The 19,671-nt window shown below is 35.6% G+C and overlaps 2 protein-coding genes and 1 non-coding gene across 4 annotated transcripts; all 3 read right to left on the bottom strand.

Moving 5' to 3' along the window:
• Window positions 1–558: 558 nt before the first annotated feature.
• On the bottom strand, window positions 559–4,817 carry LOC133288001 (uncharacterized). 2 transcript variants are annotated; one of them, XM_061485697.1, is made up of 2 exons: window positions 4,681–4,817; window positions 559–1,702 (listed from the first exon to the last, which is right to left on the bottom strand). In XM_061485697.1, the coding sequence occupies exon 2, from the start codon at window positions 1,692–1,694 to the stop codon at window positions 576–578; it is 1,119 nt and encodes a 372-aa protein (XP_061341681.1). In that variant the 5' UTR covers window positions 1,695–1,702; window positions 4,681–4,817; the 3' UTR covers window positions 559–575. The 2 variants fall into 2 exon arrangements, with proteins under 2 accessions (XP_061341681.1, XP_061341682.1); XM_061485698.1 differs by having other exon boundaries at window positions 559–1,698; window positions 4,681–4,710.
• A 7,801-nt stretch (window positions 4,818–12,618) lies between these two features.
• LOC133287998 (cation/H(+) antiporter 14-like) lies at window positions 12,619–15,757 on the bottom strand. The gene is made up of 3 exons (XM_061485693.1): window positions 15,710–15,757; window positions 14,197–15,195; window positions 12,619–13,743 (listed from the first exon to the last, which is right to left on the bottom strand). Exons 1-3 carry the CDS (start codon window positions 15,755–15,757, stop codon window positions 12,619–12,621), a joined length of 2,172 nt encoding a protein of 723 aa, XP_061341677.1.
• Window positions 15,758–18,755: 2,998 nt separating this feature from the next.
• Window positions 18,756–18,861, bottom strand: LOC133288004 (small nucleolar RNA R71). The gene has a single exon (XR_009748319.1). It is a non-coding gene; the product is annotated as a small nucleolar RNA R71 (small nucleolar RNA).
• Window positions 18,862–19,671: the final 810 nt, after the last annotated feature.

The following is a 19,671-nucleotide window of genomic DNA, read 5'->3' as shown; positions in this document are numbered from 1 at the left end:
GTTGCGTTTTTAGTTCTAACTATTAGATTCGTTGCATTACAATTACCATTTTAGTGAGTTTAATATAAATATTTGTGATATTTTATGTTTCTTTATAAAATTGATGAGTATTATAAGTTTATCTTATTTTTTATTAAATTATTGAATATTGAATATAATATACACTATATAAATTAAAAACATTATTTAATATCAAAATGTGTCCTAATATGTCGAAATCTAATATTTTTTAAAATTTATATATCGAAGTATCATGTTATATTAGGGTTGGGAAAACGGGTCAACCTGGCTCAACCCAACCCAACCCGCGCTTAACCCGAAAAAAACGAGCCGGGTTAGAGTTGGCTCGAAAAATAAACGAGCCAGAAAACTCAACCCCACTCGACCCGAGTCGGGTTAGGGTTGGCTCGTAGGTTAGCTCGAAAAAATGAAAAAAAATAATAAAATTTCATTGATGCTATAACTTCTAAATTTTTTTCCTAAATTATTAATTCATTCACTACAAAGACATTATACAGATAAACCATAGAAAATTTTGCATTTGAACTTGGACTTATTGGCAGTTGGCACCACATTCACATTGTCACACATACTATAAAAAAGGTCACAATAACAGGCCAACAAGAATAATTCCTACCCGTCTGATTAAAAGGAGCAAACCCATCCGAACATAAACCAATACGCACATTACGTGGCTTCGCTGCAAACGAAGGATTCGCCTCATCAAAATGAACCCAAGCTTCGGCATCTGATGGATGCGTCACATATTTTTCATCCCTACAATGCTCACGGTGCCATCTCATGTGACAAGCTGTTTGTTCGGAAGCATACAATCTTTTAAGTCTAGGCACAATAGGAAAGTACCACATCTTGCTATAGGCTTCACATGTCGTTTTCCTTCCGTCCCTCACAACTTTGTACCTGTCATGCTTACAAAACTCACATTTGGTGCGGTCAATGTAATCACCGTAATATAGCATACATCCTTTGGGGCAGTAATGAATCTTTGTGCATCCGAGCCCAAGCTCTTTCACCTTTCTCTTTGCTTGGTAAAAATCCTTCGCCAAATTATTGTCTTTAGGAACAACCTGACGCATGAGCTGCATCCAGCCGTTGTAAGCAGACTCACTCATATGGTGATCACTCTTCAACTGTAGTGTTGCTAGGGTTGCTGATAGCGTTGTATGTTCAGTATGTTGAATATGTTCACAACCTTCCCATAATGGACGTTGAGCATCTTGAAGCATGTTGTAAAACCTTTCCGCTTCCGGATTAAGATCCTCTGCCATGAAGGATGGTTCGGCATGAGTATCGGGTTCAAAATTTTGCCCAATCGACGGTCCCGCAGCATCCATAACCAACTGTTCATATTCGTTGAGGTTGTTTCGCTGACTAGTTTCCCCATAATAACCTCCTGGAATAGCATATGCCTGCCGAATTTCCCCATGGATATGCCAACATTCATAGTCTGGCATGAAGCCCCATCTACACAGATGCTCCCTGACTTTGTCCGGCGTTTGAAATTTAAAACACTTACATTTCACACACGGACAACTGATAACATCACTTGATGTACCTATTTGCTCCAGAGCAAATTGGATGAACGTTTCCAAACCCTCCAAGAATGCTCGAGTTAGTTGTCTTCTATCAGTTAGACGATTGTACATCCAACTCCTATCATGATTGTCTTCCATACTCCTGACTTTGTAAATATTAGAAAACACAAGGCCAAATACATAAATATCACGACATCTGATTCCATAATAAGTGTGCAATTCAAATACCAGCAAACACCGAGCAATTGCCACATATATGATGCAACTTACTACAGTAAGTGGCAAACAAACACATGCATTCAACAATTCCAGCAAGCAACCAGAGAATGAGGGTAGTAAACCAGAAAATGGGGACATGCATTTAGGGGGAGCAAACAAAGAATGGGAAAGTACACAAGATAAAGGGGACATACTATGTAACATGGGGCATTACATATATACAGCTATGTCATCACAATACAAGCATGCAATTATTTTTCATTCAAAAATTTGTTACCTGAAAGACCTGAAGTAAAAAATCTCAGCGGACGGTCGATGCAAATGTGCACAAGATAATATAGTATGTATATGAATAAATATAATAATGATAATAGTTCAGCTGTCAAAAAGAAATTCGTATATTCTTTTTATAGATATTTATTTGGTGAATTTAATAGAAAGAAATCTAAGAATAGCACATCTGTGCCTGCCCGTTATGACGTAATGTTGTTGGCATCCTTAACAAAATTGGGAATTTTAAGAATATATTCTTTTCGTGTGCAAAAAATTTATTTAAAGAGTTTGGTTTTGATGTAGAGTATTAAATTTCTATAGCTGTTATCATATCATACTTAATATTGTGTAACAGTGCATAATTAAATTATGGGATTAAAGTGTCTGCTGTGACTTTAGACAAGAGTGTCTGCTGTGCAATTAACCGGTGTCGTTTTGGTCCTTTTTTAAAAATCAAATTGCTTACTGTGCAACTCTTCCGTATTCATCTCGTTCGCCTGCCTTCTCTGTTCTATTTTGTTTCTTCTTTTATTGTCGTCTTCGTATCTCTAGTACGTGAATTTATCCATGAATTTCAGTTCTTTCGCTACTATTATGGGCACTCCTCAGAATTGGTACCCGAGGAAGGTACTCATCTTTCTCCTTTTTTGCGTTTTTTCTGCTTCTGGGGTCTGCTCATAACAGCTTAAATGGAAGGGATGACTTTCAATGACTTCATTGTTAAGGCTTGGTATGTACTGTTTAGCATTATTTTAGGCTTTTCTTTTCTTATTTCTTGTTCCTGAAAATTTTTTATCCTTCCTTTGGCATGCTTAGGAATAGTGAGTGTTGACATTTGATACATGGTAGATAATAGGTTCTGTCTCAATAGCGTGGCACCACCAACTATTGTCTTATTGTCAATATTTCATAAAGTAAGCTTTACTCTTTCCTTGCTTAGTTGCATGTGGACATTTTAGCTTAGATTAGAATTCTGAGGTTGGTGGGAGACTTACTGTGAACTGAAATAACATTAAATGTTATTTTCCAAAAAAAAAAAAAATGTAAAGGGAAAAAGCATTCTATGATCACCACCGAACATATATTATAAGTAGAAGATATTGGATGGTCATGTCCCTTCTTTTTCCCAACGAACTTGATCCTGAACCTGTGTCATATTTGGTATTGAAGTAACCTCTTTTGAAGGTTCCATCTTCAGTCTTTGATGAAGCATGGCCAATTATAGCTCTACCTATTCTGGTCTGATTATGGTGAGTACGATTTCAACTCTTACGCTGTCAAATATGATTATGATGAAATTCCAGCCTTTATGGATTACAAGACTCATGAGTACGATCAACCATATTATGGGCATGATCCAAGTTTGTATTTTGCTCCCAATTAGCTTGCTCAGAGTTACCCAACCATGGCATACTCTGCCGCTACTTTTAGTAACCCAAAATCAATTGAGTATGATCCCAATTATGGTATGACTCATCTTGTGATATTAAGTAATGGCAGATGTGATTGTACTCGTTTATCTTTGATATTAAGTAATGGCAGGCTATATATCCCTACAATCCAGCCTTATATTTCTTTCTTTTTTCTATTTGGAAGGTAGATATCTTCCGAGGAATCACCCCTCCAGATGCTCCAAAATTTGGGAAGGTGTTTAGGGGACAGTTATAATTTGATTATGAAAGAAGACGACTATGAAAGAAGAAACAAAATAGAAGAAACAATGAAAGAAGAAACAAAATAGAACAGAGAAGGCAGGCAAACGAGATGAATACAGAAGATTTGATTTTTAAAAAAGGACTAAAACGACACCGTTAAATTGGACAGCAGACACTCTTGTCTAAAGTCACAGCAGACACTTTAATCCCTTAAATTATATTTACATCTTTTAATTTTGTTGACAAATTTAATCAAGAAAAATGCTCCATTTTAAAGTAAGGATACATTGGATTAGCATCTGGAAAGGCAACAAATAATACGTGGACATGTGGATTAAAGTAAGGTGCACTTGTCCTTTTGTGCTTTTGTTTTTGGGTTGCATGAAGTAGCCTCGCTCACATTACTATGTTTTTTACCAACTAGTCTCTCTCAAACAAACATTGCTTGCGAATAGTGGAAGGGAAGAACCATGGCTGGTGGTCACTTCCTCACTCTTCTCCATTCCACTTCACGATCTTCCTTGGTAAAGCCTAGTAGGCCATTCTTCTACAACCCCACTAAGGTATCATCTTTATTTATTTATCTTTTTTATCTCTGGATGTTTTCTTATTGTTCCTTTTAATTTGTGTACCTATAGTTCTATTTGATTCTTTGTTGTTGAGTTACTAATTTATGTTAGCTTTTTTTTCTTCTGTAAGAACGATCCCATTAGGATTTCAAAATTAGATAAACCAAAAGTGGAATTTTAATTGTTTTTAGTTTCAGATTTCATGTATTTAATGGAAGGTTTTCTGCATAATCCAGTCCTTGAAAAGTGGAAATTAACTCTGCTAAACCCGTAAAGGCTTGTTAAAACTTGAAGGCAAAATTATTAGTTTTATCTTATGTCTTCACTATATGAAATTGTTTACAGTGATCAGGAAGTAACGTAGGCTTTTTTGGTTATTTAATGAATGAGTGAATGAACCGTGCTTACCAGAATTATAGGGAAGCAAGCAATGGAAACCGTAGCAGTTTGATGCAGAGAGAGCACCTTCCACAGCTGAAGAATTCCAGAGAGTTGCAGAGGAGAAAGCCAGGGAAGCCAAGAAAGAGGGTACTTATATGTTATATGTTCATATGCAAGCAACAAAAAATCATTTCATCACATTGTTTCACCATACGACAATGACAAAGTCAGATCATATGCATTGTGTCAAACAGAAAAAGAGCTTGCACTTAAAATTTTCTAAAAATTATTTTAATCATGGGAACTTCAAAAAAACAAAAACTATGAAACAGGGCTTTCCATACATGGAATGATCACATGTAATTGACAGATAGTTGTTTCGTTACACCGTTTAATCACACAACAACAAAGTAGGGTTTAGCATATTCAGTCAAATCAGAAGACACTGCCCACTACAAAATTTATCTAAAAATCTTTAGATCATTAAAAATGCAAAACACCAATGGAATAATGCTCCTAACACACAATGGAATCATCGAAAACTTGCAGATTCATACCACATATAACCATCCTTTACGATAAAATTTAAAGTAGGCCGGCCCGTAACACTTTACAGCACCAAGTTTTCTAACAGTGGCATATTTACAAATATGTAGGATTCACTAACATAATAAGACACATGCAAGGCAACCCATTGGGACCTTTCCACATGCAATTCGCACACAATTTAGGACAGAGAAATACATACTATAGTTGAACCTAGAAGAGTGAAAATCATTAAGGATTGTTAAGCTTACCTTATCTTCGACGAGTTTTGGCTACTATTCTACGGTTAGAGCTTTGCCTCCTTCCTTAAAATAGGATGGTAGAGAGGAACTCGAGTGATGTTCAGCCAATTAGGTGAAAACTAAAAAGTAATAATCAAGTCTGGTTTTACGTTTTAGAACAAAAATTGAAAAGTACTTTGATAGAATTTGTACTTTGATAGGATATTCATACTACATTTTCAAAGGACCTGGAGAAATGGAACCTGCCTCGTGACCTTTGGAGAAGAATCTAGCACCAATCAGCTTCCGGTTGCAGTGTCTGGGTGAAAATCTGAACCCAGTTTCGCAAACCCCTTTCCAGCGGCGAGGAATGGGGCCGAGGTTCAAATCGGAAAAGCTCCGGCGCTCAGGCCAAATTCCGGTGTCGAAGACTCCGATGATGACGTCGGAGCCGTAGTCGGATTCTGACCAGAGACCTCGCTGGTTGCGAAGGCCAAGGAACTAAAGCGAGCGAGTGGTGTGAAGCTCACGGCGACGATCCTCGAAGACGGCGAGGACAGAAGGGTGCTGGCTTATGGAAGCAGCTTGTTGGCGCGTGAGAAACGCAGAGAAGCCATGGAAAACGGTGTCGTATGTGTGGAGGATGTTGGTTTGTTCGGGGAACTCAGAGGCGTACCAGTGGTAGTGGGTGGGGAAAATAGAGGGTTTGGATTCAGAATCAACACGAAAGATGAAGGTCTTGGAAACTTGATCCGCAGAAACAACCAAGTTTTGAAAGGAGCCAAATCGCTGGAGAGTGAAAGGAGGGAACTCTTTTCTCAAAGGAGGGAAATGTGAGTGGGAGGAAAAAATTGGAGGGACGCAGTAAAAATGAGAGTGAAAGAAAAATTAGAGTGACTTTTTAACCTAACTTACTACACAATATCCTAAAACGTAGAATAAAATATAAAAAAGAAAATTTTTGTATAGAATACGAAAACAAAAAACAAAAAATTAAAAAATATAATAGATAGGGTATAATATTAATAATAATCAAAAATAATACAAATAAAGACTATAAAAAAATAATATATATATATATATTCAATAGAATATAAATATCAAAAATCTAGAGAAAGAATATCAAAAATAGAAAATTAAACAATAAAAACTATTCTATTAATAAAATTCACTATTACAGTGAAATAGAAAAATATTAATATAATTAAATAAAAATGGACAATCATAATATTTTGTAGCATAAATCAAAGAAAATATATATGTGTGTGTGAGGTTAATATTTTTCATATTGCACAAGATAATTTGATCACGTATATTGCTATAAAAATATGTGAGTCCCATGCGGGGCCATATAAAGAGAAAATAAAAATTAAGAATATATACATGTGTTTGCTGTTTCTGTATCCTCCTTAGTCCTCACCGTATAAAGTAGTTGCAGGAATCCCTCTTGAGAGGTCAAATCGAAAAAATAACCGTTAGATATAAAGTATAATAAGCGCAACCCTTACTTAAAGTATTTTAGCACGATCCAACGGTGGACTTAAGAAAAAAAACTCCCTCTCAAGATCGCTGCCTAAAACAGAATCCTACACACAAACCACTTCGGTTTGGAATTTCTCGTGATGCTACATGCCTCCAACCAGAAATGCCACCGTTGGATATGAATAATGATGAGTCAGGAATATGCCAACAAAATCTCAGCTCGATCGGACGGTAGATGAGGACATATCGAAAAATGATAAAGGACTGTTCATTCTTGTTCTTAAATTAGCTTATTTTCTGAAGGTTTCTTCTCTCTTTTCTCTTATTGTGATTGATTTCGCTTGTATTATTGTCAGTAAAATGCTACTCGCACACATTCAAAGTTATATGTGTGTGTGTGTGTGTGAGAGAGAGAGAGAGAGCTCCAATCGACAAACTGACCGTTAGATATGAAGTATAATAAGTGTAACTCTTGCTTAAAGTATTTCAGCACGATCCAACAGTGAACTTAAGAAAAAAAAACATTCTCTCCAGATTGTTGCCTGCAGTAGAATCGCACACACATAGTAGTGTTCGTTTCGAATTTCTGGTGATGCTACTAACAGAATCTCAGCTGGACCGAACGGTAGATGAAAGATATATCGTAGAATGATCAAAGATTACTCCTTCTTCAATTCTTCTGTGAAGTTTCTGAAATGGCTCTCTCTATTTTCTCTTATAGTGACTGATTTTCATATTCACTTGTCTTCAAAACGCTATTCATGCACGTTCAAAAGGCTGCTGAACATCTTGAATTGGGAACCCTAGCTTTCTTTATTTGGCTGGAGTTGACTTTTAATTAAGTGGTTAAAGCCCAACTACAAAGAACAATGCCTTTTTTGGTGGCATCGGAAGCATGTGTCACTTTTCATTTAATTTGTACAGTGATGACGAAGAGGGTGGTTGGAACAGGAATCTTTCAGACATTTTTCTCTGCTTCTCATTATTGAACAATTTTTACAAACACCTTAAATATCAACAGAGTCTTATATTTCCTATGACTAGCTCACATAGGCACTACTATCACTACATGCACTCAATGTCTACCATAAAGGATGCGACGACATATTTAATGATTTTTTCTCATACGCATGATGCGGCGACCAATTTATGCCCTTATCCCTTTTAAATTTGATTTATATATTATTTTTGAATTTTGTGAGGGAATATATTTCACAAATTCCCTCGCAAATTGCGAGGGAATATGATCCCTCGCAATATGCGAGGGAATATATTTCCTCTCAATTTGCAAGGGAATTTGTGAGGGAAATTGTGAAATTTCAGTTGCAATTTTCTGATCCTAAATTATGCGAGGGAACTTCCGTCGCCAATTTTTTCCCTCGCTGTTTCCGTCACAGACTTATGATTGTTGCGAGGGATTCAATTTCCCTTGCAAATTGCGACGAAATTACGACCGAACTGCAAGGGATTCTGCGACGGCAATGTAGTAACGAAAATCTTGTCTGTTTTCCCTAGCAATTGTTTTTCCCTTGCAAATTCCGTCGCAGTTTGCAAGGGAATTTTTCCCTCGCAAATTTCCCTCGCTATTCGTGACTTTTCCAGTAGTGGGAGTGAGTAACATTGAGTTTTGCATGGCATTTGGTTCGGACAAAGCAGATCAAGACGCTAAGTTCACGGTTTTTTTTTTTTTTTTTAATGAAGTTCACGGGTTTTAGTTTCCAAATCCCGAAGGGCAACTTTGTTGAATCTATCAATCGTGGAGGTGTAGACACCTGATTATTCTGGTTCACTCACGAGTTCGTTTCCGGAGTACTGAGTTACATCTCAGTATAATCTTTGAATATTAAGTTTATTTTTTATAGGCTTTTATAGTGACGTAAAATGGGGAACTTTTTATTGAATTGATTTAAATTTTGAATTAGTAATGTATGTAAGGGGGTTGTGTGTGTTTAAATCGTATATGGAAGGAATGCGCGACTTATGCATAGGCAAAGATAAGTTTGCCACATCACACATGTAATATTGTGCAACTTGTAGCATGATAGATAAGTATTTGTTATGTGCGATTTGAATATATATATTTCATATGCATCTCGTTGTATTATTTAGATAAAATATTTAATTTTGAATTAATCCGATAAAAACTTGTTCATTTTACATCAAATGTGTGAAAAGGGCTAATAAGTTTAAATTTCATTCCATTAATCTTTTTATAATATTATCCAACATAATGTATTAGTACAATATTATTCTGAAAAAGTTAGATTTCTTAATTAATAATTGCGATGATGTTTTTTTATATATAATTTGTTTATAAATGATTAAATTATATTTAATTTTTTTTTTACACAGATAGTAAATTAAAATTAAATACATAATTAATAACATGTTGGGCAATATGCTTGAAAAGAAAGTTTTAAGATAGTCCACATGAAGTTCAAACTTCAATACCATCAATGTTGAATCAGACGAAGTGATTCCTTATGGTTAAGAAATGAAGAAAAATATTTATTTGGAGAAGTACAAAATTTATGCCTTTTATGTAGTAGCAAGTTCACAATCTTGATTTTTTTTTTCCTTTTGACTATTTAATTTAAATTTGGCTAAGCTGTGTTTTAGGATTTGGATTAAGTCGATAAGTTGAAATTAATATTTACGGATCCATTGTCAAATGTCTGTTTAGTTGATATGTAATAATGTATCTCTTTGTCTGAATGATAGAGATGTTCAATCAGAGATTGATATATTAATATTGGATGTATTTGCTCTTTTTTAAGTATCTACAGAGAAGGTACTTTAGAGATCAGCGAATTACTGTACATTATAATATAAATGACAAAATTAAGGTGTGAAGTGTGTGCATAATGACAACTAAAAGAGAGAAGATTTAGAATATATGTATCTCCTTGACTAGGGGTGAAACTGGGCCGGGCCGGCCTACAGGGGGCTACGACTCGGCTTACGTGAAGTCAGACCTGACCTAGTATATTTCATAAAATAGGCCGAGCTTGGGTTTTGAAAAACTTGTTTAATAAAAAGGCCGTAGCCCCACTTTCACAAGGCCTGACCTATAAGCCTACAGGCCGACCTATATTGTACTATTTATTTTAAATAAAATAAAATAGAACCTTGAAGAAAAAACAAAATATATAAATTTAATCAATTGCAATTATTTATAACTTAATTATATTCGATTATATTTTAATAGAAATCTGACTTTATTTCTTATAGAAGAGGAACCAAGATCTTTGCATGTTAGATTGTGTATATGAATATATTAAAAGATTTTTCGAAGAGGTTATACTTACTACAAGCATCATGATGTGTTTGTTGGATTCATGTATTTATTTCAATTTACATAGTATGATTTATTTGTTGGATCTGATGAAATATATGTTATTTAGTTTGAGTATTTTGCTTTTGAAAGTGACTTAAATGTAAATTGTATGAATTTTGTTTTGATTTATGATTCTATTTGGACATTGAAATTATGATTTTTGGTTTAGTAACAGAATTTGAGTATTTTGTAAAGTTGATTTATGATTATACTTGGAAGTCAAAAAGTTATCAGGCTAACGTGCTAAGCCAGATCATTTATTTTTTATAAACAGGTCAAGCCAGACTAATAACTAGACTCGTATCAGACTTGGAACAGGCGAAATTAAATTTTGTTGAGGTTCACTGAATCGTTGATCCTTGTTAACTATTAGCACTTCTTGAAGCTAGTATGTTGTAAACGTTTGTCAAATCCGTAACAGTACCAAAATTAATGTTGGGTTTAGGAATTTTTCAATTCATCCATCCAACCTAGTTTCGGAATGTAAAGTTTAAATTGTACTTGTTCGAGCAAAAACAACAACAACAACAAAAATTGTCAAAAAATGCGATATATATATATATATATATATATATATATATATATATATATATAAAGAATGGGAAAAATTATTTTTATATAACATAAGAATAGTTTTATCTTCAATAAATTCATCAAAAATCATGATATTTTTTTTTTTTCTTTTAAATAGCAAATCCCATCACATGTGTATTTACAATATAAAAAATCTTTTTTCATATAACGTGAAATTAGATAAAACCTTTGAGAATTCATAAATGTGATGCTTAAAAGCTTAATACATGGCCACACATACTCGATCCGATTTGAATTAGTAAAGTGTCAAAAAAGCGGTGGACGGCAAAGACGAGGAGCATAAGTGCCATCCCTCAAACCGTACTATGAGTACTGCTAGTTGTTGAATCCAATTAATATATAGTTGTCCTCATTATTGATCTGTACTTATTTTTCGTGCATCATCGTAAAAGCCAATTCAAGATGCTTGTCTTTTATTTATAATCAACCACCCTCATGCATTTTTCATCACTGTAATCCCTCTTATCCTTTTGTTTGTTTTGGGTCTGTGGTTTAAGCAAATCCAGCTTAATTAAAGGTAGATTTATGTCTTCAGTTAGGTTAGCCAACACCAAGACTAATTCGTTGACAACGGGTCATGCTCCCTCCATTTTAATTAATTATTTTTATCAACCACTCACAATTATCCTATTAAAAAAAAAACACATCCCTTAAAAAGTATTTCAAAATGGCTCAATTAATCTCACTCATTTAGACATCTAGTTGCATGTTTCTATTCCACTAATCCCTAGACAACTATGTTGATTGACAAAGTATTTAACAAACTACTTGTGAATAATCGAGGCATGTAATCCTAAACCATATGTATAATCTAAAACTATCCTCTTGATTAATTTGTCCTATAGTCTAAGCAACAAACTATAACTAGGTTTGGTATCATCTAAACCCAAAATCATAATGCAATTAAGATTTATGAGTCTATTCATGTATATGATTCTTATATAGTTCTTTTTTAACCAATATAAAATTTCATTCACACTTAGAATTCTCAATCTATCTCGACACGACATCATTTAGTATATCAAACTAATACAATAAAAATGTATGTGTTAGAGAAATTATATATAAAATTATTGAAGTGACATTTATCTAACAACTTGAGTTTTTAGGTGGAAAAATTATTTGTCATATAGTATTAGAGCCTTTATATCTTCAATATTTTGATTAGGAAAATGCTTATGTCCACCGACGGTTTTTTTACAAAATGTTTTAATAATTACATGGATTAATTAAATGAGAGAAATTATCTCTTGTGGGTCCCATGAAAGAGGTTGAAAATGATTGTTGTTGACCTCATAGAAAAAGTTGAGACTAAATTAAAAAAAGGGAATGTATCGGTCCTGTTGCAGAAAAATAAAAGATGGTCCTGTAGACACAACATTCCATGAGAGAGAAAATAATTCAAGCAGAGAGAAAAATTAATCGATGGGGCCCACGAAAAACTGTGTCTGTGTCTGCTGGAAAAAACTTCTTTTTCTTGTAATAGTAGCTATGTATTACCCATCAAAAAATAATGCAGCCTTATTTACAAGTTTTCTTAAAAATAGTTCCCATGTGAAATAACACTATTCTTTTTTGGTTTTATTTGTATTGATTTAACTTTCTTAATTAACACAATGATTATTTAACTCTTCCAATTCGATGGTGCAGTGTGAATGCAGGTAAATTGAGTCCACAAAAGTTTTCAACATTCCAACTTATATTAATTCTATAACAAAGATCTTCTAAAGTAATTAAATATCAAAGAATTTTTGTTTATACTTTATATACACATTTTCTTGAGATTCATCTCATACACCGGAAGTTATAAAAGCTTTGTTGTTGCACCACCAAAACTGAAAATGTAAAATCTGATGTAGCTAGGAGGTTCCCAATTGGTCCAAGCTCAGGGAGTTCACACCATTCTGTCAAGCCTAGTGTACATGGAGAATCTGGCATATGATGTCTACCTACTATGACCATACTAAAATTTCCCTCCATTTTTCTGATAACTTGTGTTGTTCCTGCTCCATCTTCCACACTCTCCTCCTTGAAGGTTACTTGTTGGTTATTATGCTTATTACTATACCTTATATGCTCCATCAAATCAATGTAAGGGTTCTTCGTATTCCTTTGTTTACCTTGCATTTTAACCCTTAACCAAAACACTGTAAGTCTTACGTTTGGATGTTGAGCTATGCGTAGACTATAAGCTAATGCTTCTTGATCATCACCACCACCTACAAAGATCATTGCAATGTCACAATATAATTTCTCATAGATAACTAATAGTTTGCCACTCATTTCGCTTCTGTCAATAAAAACTCCAACTGAGCAAGGAGCTTTCCTTAGAACTTTCTGGTTTAGTGTCCTAACTGAAGCAATGGGAACCTCAAAATTTCCATGTATAGACCATTGCTTATGGAATGGAACAATCACCATATCAGATTTCGTGTCCATTGCCATGTAGCATATGTCATCATGCATGCTTGCATATGGTGCAATTACAGTGAAGAACTGCAACTTGACACCCTCTTTGTTATGCAGCTGAAATTGATCAAAGGCATTGCTTATGTGTTGAGAGGAACTCTCCTTATAAGAATGTGATTTGTTAGTGTCCTCATTTTTGGTAAGGATGGAAAATGCCCTGCCTGAAAGCTCCATGAGATGTAGAACAAAGACTGAGAGTGGTGTAGCCTTAATGGGGTTGGAGGCTTGAAGAAGGTTGATGATTGGATATACATTTTCTTCATTGTGGACACAGACAAGTACTTTGAGATCAAGGTCTTGATCGGAGTGCCTAATTGATCTTCTAATATAGGCTCTGTACCTCCTTGAAGGATCATAAATGTAATAAACAACTAGAGAGGCAAAACCAGTTACTGCCACCATAGTATATATAGTAAGGGAGAAACTCACCTCGCCTATGTCCTGTTCATATACATTAAATAGATGCAAATTAGCATAATATATACAAAGGACTAATGTTTTTTATGTTGTAGGAGATAAAATTATCTCCTACACACAGATAAAAGTGTATGTGTACCGGGCTCATGTGAAGAGAAGCGACTTTGTTTTTTCATAATCACACATAAAACTTGTTTCATGACTTTGTTTTTTAAAGAATTTGTGGGATCAACAAATTGGGGTTATATGCAAACACAAGTGCGCTAGACATAAAAGGGCAAATCCCAGTGCTCTTGTGAAGGTCGACGTCAGGTTGAACCTGTAACCTTTTGGTCATAAGAAACAACCTTACCGTTGCTTCAAGGCTCGCTCTCACAAGTGCACTAGACATGCTAAATGAAAAATGATGTGTATACCAATCTTTGTGCATTTTTTTTTTTTTTGCTTTTTAATATTCCATATTTCACACTCCCGTACCTTAGAGTTAAATAATATGTTGAACACACTGATATCTACAAGGCCTTTGCAACACATGATTAGAGCCAATGCCAAAGAATCCCAGAAGTCAATCTGAAAGTGAAGTGAGGGTAAAAGGATGCCTAAAAACTTGCCCATATACCCTGCAATCAAAATAATCTCTAAGCTTGCTGTCTTTGATCCTGTTAATGGAGGAACATTTGTCCTGGTCCCAATAATAGTACAGAAAGCTGGAACAATCAAAGTAGAACCAACAGTATCAAGCTTTTCTGCCAGAACAGAACCTAAAGGGGGACCATCCGGCAAGATCAAGCCAAACCAAAAAGCAACAAGGAAAGCAGGTTGGCCACAAACTTGTGCAGAGGATGCAATAAACAGAAGTATCGAAATAATTGACACGAAATGGCTTTCTGTTATGGGCTTTCCCTTTGGATTTCGGTTGGAGATCCATATAACAAGTGGCCTTAGCAGGAAGAATAAGATGGATATATAGCAAAGTGACAAAGTCAATTCCAAAATAGGTCTACATGACCCTTGTTGCAATGCTTTAGTAGTATTGACGATAACAAAATAATTTACCCACATACATGCATCACTAATAATGGAAGTGGATAAAGCCACACGTCCAATCTCTGAATTGAGAATGTTCATCTCATTGAGGAAGCCACTTGTAACAGGAAATGCTGTTAGAGCACTACACACAACCAAACCATATATACCTTCCTTTTCAGACCCCAGTGGGTACATTTTGTCTACAATATTTAAAACTGCAGTTCCTATTGCTATGGCAGACAAATGACCACCTAGACCAATTACCATTGCCTTTTTTTCTATCTTCAAGATCTGTATGGGATTGATCTGTACCCCCATCTTAAAAAAGTGAATTACCATTCCAAATTCAGCAAATGTTGTAAGTGTCAATCTGCTTGCTGATGGAAATATCATCTCAAAACATGCATCATGTCGACCTAGAAATAAAGGACCCAATATGACACCAGCCTGATGAGAGCAAGAAAAAAAGAAAGAACAAGAGATGATGTATCGTCAGATAATTTCCAATAGGAGTGTTATGTCAAAGAAGCTTTGATTCTATATCAAACTCTAATCACCCCAAATGCTTAAGCTGAAATGCATGCCCATGAATGTTTTTATATCTTTGACATTTGTGCTCTCCCTAGCTAGCTATTTTCAAGGTGTTGGGTTAGTAGTACAAAACCAAATAGAAAATGAATGATATCAAAAGTTTCATCTTTCTCTTAGATTTCTCCATTTCCTAATTCAAAATTAACACTCAAATAAAGGGCAAATTCTTGGGCATAAAGTTTCCCGACTTGCAAGAATAAGGGTGAGGGTCGATTGTACGCAATCTTACTCTTTCATTTTTGCAAAGATGCTGATTTCCAAGCTCAAACCCGAAGGTTACAAGGAACAACCTTACTACTATTCCAGGACTCGCTCTCATAATTGCCACTCAAATGGTAGCTATTAATTATGATGGAAGAAATAAGCTTACCACAATCTGTGCAATGATCTGAGTTTGATGACAATGTGATAAGTCCATTATTTGTGACTTAGAACATGTGATTTGATATTAAAATGGGAGTGAAAAGAATATCTTTGTTAATAAAAAAACCCCAAAGATTGCATTGAAGTGAATTTTTCTGATTTTGATATTAATGGGCTGATTTTATATGTTCAGGCCCAATTGGTGTTAATTCTCCATGCAGAAAAAGAGTGAAGAAAAATTGGGCAAATGCTTTGATCAGAAGCCCAAAATGAGAAAGAAAATCAGAAAAGAAGAGAATGGGCCAGAGGAATTAAAACCCAATCAGTGGCCCAAAAGAAAAGAAAAGAAGGGGAGAGAAAGAAGTCAGAATCGTGCGTCTTCTGAAAGAGAAAAAAACCCTAGCATAGACCGTCTAAGTGAACCTACTCCATCTCAAGCTCTCTATCACGGTTCCTTCTTTGAATCGAGCAAGTAAACCAAAAACATCCTCTGATTTTCAACCTAGATATAGAACCATCACCTTCCACCACGGTTCAGTTTTTGAATCGGACCAACCTACACAAACCCTAACGCCTTTTCTCTCTAACCGAACCCTAACCCTCATACAACCCATCTCTATCGTTTGCACCCTTTCTACCCGATTGACGCACCAAACCGCACAATTTCGCAAACAACTAGAACCTAGCCACTATTTTGAGTTAGAAAAAGGACAAAGGAAAACCGTTACTGAGTGGTGAGCTAGATACTTTTCGAGAGTGAGGCTGAGCGATTTTTGGGCACAAGGTTACGTACGGGTTGAAGGAGCAACAATCCATTCAGATTGTCTGAGGAGGGAGCTGCTGGGGACCACCTGCCTGTAACGCACAAGGAGCGCGTGGGTACCTGCTGAGCTGGAGAGGAAAATCGTGCAAAGAAGAAAAGGAGACCTATAAAAAGGGACTGAGGAGTGAGTCATGGTGGGACTCCTGATTCTGATTTATCGTTTTTTTTAGTTCTTGCTTTTTGAACAATTTTTATTTTCTTTTAATTTCTATTTTGTAATGAGATTCTGGTTCATCTGATGAACTCGATACATGTATTTACAGCACTGAAATTGCTGGTTGTTAGGCTAGTGCTGTAAATTATTTTCTAGCATTTCTCTTTTGTAATTTCTTTAGTTCTGTTACTGTGTGTAAGCCTCATCCTTATGGATAGTGGCTAACTTTTTAGAGGTTGGGTTTAGGTGATACCCAAACCTCAGTGCTTGTTAAATGTTTGATTTTATGGTTTTAATTTTTATATCTCAGTTGTTTAATGCTTTTTTTCTAATGTTTAAAATTACCTGCATTTTGGCCGAATGTCAGAGGTTTGGTTTGGATTTAGTTGTTGAGAAACAACTAATTCTGGATTCTGCATTAGACACATGGACTTAGATGAGAAATCATCTAAGGGATCTCAATTCAGAAATGAATGAGTCCTCATGTAATATTGGACCTGAGTCTCAAAAGTCCTAATCCCACTTGGCATAGAGATATGGAAGTGGGCAACTTTGGGATAAAATAATTTTTAAGAGATTAAAATTAACAATACAGTTCTGTCAACTGAGAATCTTAGGATGAGCTTTTTGTTAATCAAATTATTTTTCAAGCACTGTGGGGAAGGAGAGCCAAAACTCAACCCACCTTTTTAAACCTCTTTATCAATTCAGATTTTCCAATTTCTTTTGTTATTTCATATTTCAATCTCTATTCTGTTTTCAAAAATTTTGTCACATCTTTCATTTAAGTTGCTTCATTCTTCATTCTTATTTTATAACTTAGGAAAGTAATTCAGAAAATTTTAAAAGAAAAGTGAACAGTAGTGTTTTAGGTCCATTCTAGATTATTTTTTACTTTACAATTTTATTTCTTCTATTTTCAAATAGTAACTCAGTTTTAAGCAATTACAAATTTTAGTCATTTCAAAACGCCAACGATCCTTGTGGGAACGATAACTGGGACTTATAACAGCCCTATATTACTTGTTGTCGCGTATACTTGCGCGCATTACTTGCACAACTGTTAGCAAGGCAACAAGTTTTTGGCGCCGTTGCCGGGGATCGAGGCGTATATGATCAGATTTCTGTGTGATTGCTATTTTTGAACTGCTTCTTTTTGCTGTTTTTAGTGTAGCTCATTTGAATTCTGTTTCAGTTTTGTTTAGTTATTAGTTCTATAGTATCTTGAATATTGGTAGTTTAAAATCTGTTCTGTTCATATTCTGTTTATTTTATGTCATTTAATTTTTTTTAGTTTCATTTTTATTTTAATTATTGGTTCCACCCTGTGTGAGGGTGAGTTGTTACTACCTTATAAAGCCGTCAGGCTGTGAACTGTCTTGGGACTTTTCTGCTTGCAGGTTCTTGTGTGTTTATTTTTTTCTTGCTTGTTCTGCATAAAAGTTGGTTATTAATCTAGGTGTTTTAGCTAAGTCAGGTTTACCTGTTTTAGTTAAAAGGGGTGCATGAGTGCAACTCCACACCCGTTCATATATTCAATTGACCCTGAACCTGAGAGGACATTTAGAGTTAGGAGAAGAGCCCAGAAAGCACATAGGCAAATTCCACTTCTAGAAATTGAAGAAATGGAGGATTTAGGAAGTGTAAATGGGAATGATGGGGTAGGAGGACCTGCAAGGATAAGGGAACCACCTGTTATAAATGATAATGATAGGTCCATGATGGACTTCATCATACCTGTGTTGGATGAGTTAGATCCAAGCATAGCCCAACCTGTGAATGGAGTGCCCTTCAAATTAGAACCGGTGATGTTCACCATGCTTCAAAACATGGGGCAGTTTCATGGGTTGTTGATGGAAGACCCACACAAGCACCTTAGAAATTTCATAGAAGTGGCCAACACTTTTAGGAATCCTAACATCTCGGATGATGTGTTAAGATTGAAGCTCTTCCCTCATTCACTGGCTGACAAAGCCAAAGAATGGTTGAACTCCCTTCCATCCAACTCTATAACCAATTGGCACACCCTTGCTGAGAAATTCATTATGAAATTTTTCCCCTCTAATAAGATAGTGCAAACTAGAGGTGATATTGCTAACTTCATGCAGAGGGATGGAGAGACACTAGTGGATGTGTGGGAGAGGTACAAGAACCTTCTTAAGCAATGCCCAAATCATGGTTTGCCCTCTTGGGCAGTGTTACAAACCCTGTACAATGGCCTAAATACTCAAAACAGGGCCTTGGCAGATTCTGCTGCTAATGGCATGTTTATGACTATGTCCTTTAACCAAGCCCATGAGTTGTTAGAACAAATGACTCAAAATTATGCCCAATGGCCTGAAGAGAGAAATCAGCCAAGGAGAGTGGCTGGTTTACATGAGATAGACCCTGTAACAGCTCTTTCAGCCAAGTTTGATGCACTGTCCAATTTAGTGAGAACCCAAGGACAAACCATTGAGGCAAGATTATCCCAATCCCAAGTTCCTGCACCTCAAATACCTGTGACCCAACCTCAAGTTAATGCAATAAACACAAGTGTAACTTGTGTTTGCTGTGGTGGGCCCCATTTGTATGATAGCTGCCCATCCAACCCAGAATCTGTGTTTTATGTGGGAAACCAAAATAGAAACCAAAATATTTTTCCCAATAACTTTAACCAGGGATGGAGGCAGAACCAACAGCCTCAATATTTTCAAGGGCAGGGGCAGCAAGCTGGTCCTTCTAATGCCCAAACAAAAATACCTTTTCCTACCCAGAATTACCAACAAACTTCAAGGCAGCAAGCTGTTGTTCAACCTAGTGAGATGCCTATTGCTCCATCCTCTTCTTTAGAAGCTTTGTTAAGGGAATATTTGGTTAAGAATGAGACCAAGCAAAACAGCTTGGAAGCTGTTGTGCAAAGTATTCCAGCATCCCTAAGGAACATAGAATCCCAACTAGGCCATTTAGCAAACACTATGAATACCAGACCTCCTGGTACCTTGCCTAGTAA

This window comes from Gastrolobium bilobum, unplaced genomic scaffold (assembly GCF_033153095.1).
Source record: "Gastrolobium bilobum isolate Gb01-03AN ecotype WA unplaced genomic scaffold, APGP_CSIRO_Gbil_v1 utg5808, whole genome shotgun sequence".
Classification (NCBI taxonomy): domain Eukaryota; kingdom Viridiplantae; phylum Streptophyta; class Magnoliopsida; order Fabales; family Fabaceae; genus Gastrolobium; species Gastrolobium bilobum.
Note: the sequence above shows the minus strand (reverse complement) of the source record. Positions and strands in the feature narration are given on the sequence as shown.

Coding starts and splice junctions, on each gene's coding strand:
- LOC133288001 (XM_061485697.1), bottom strand. CDS start 1,694: ATGGAAGACAATCATGATAGGAGTTGGATGTACAATCGTCTAACTGAT.
- LOC133287998 (XM_061485693.1), bottom strand. CDS start 15,757: ATGGACTTATCACATTGTCATCAAACTCAGATCATTGCACAGATTGTG. Junction 15,196..15,709: donor AGATCATTGCACAGATTGTG/GTAAGCTTATTT, acceptor TGCTCTCATCAG/GCTGGTGTCATATTGGGTCC. Junction 13,744..14,196: donor ACATATTATTTAACTCTAAG/GTACGGGAGTGT, acceptor GTATATGAACAG/GACATAGGCGAGGTGAGTTT.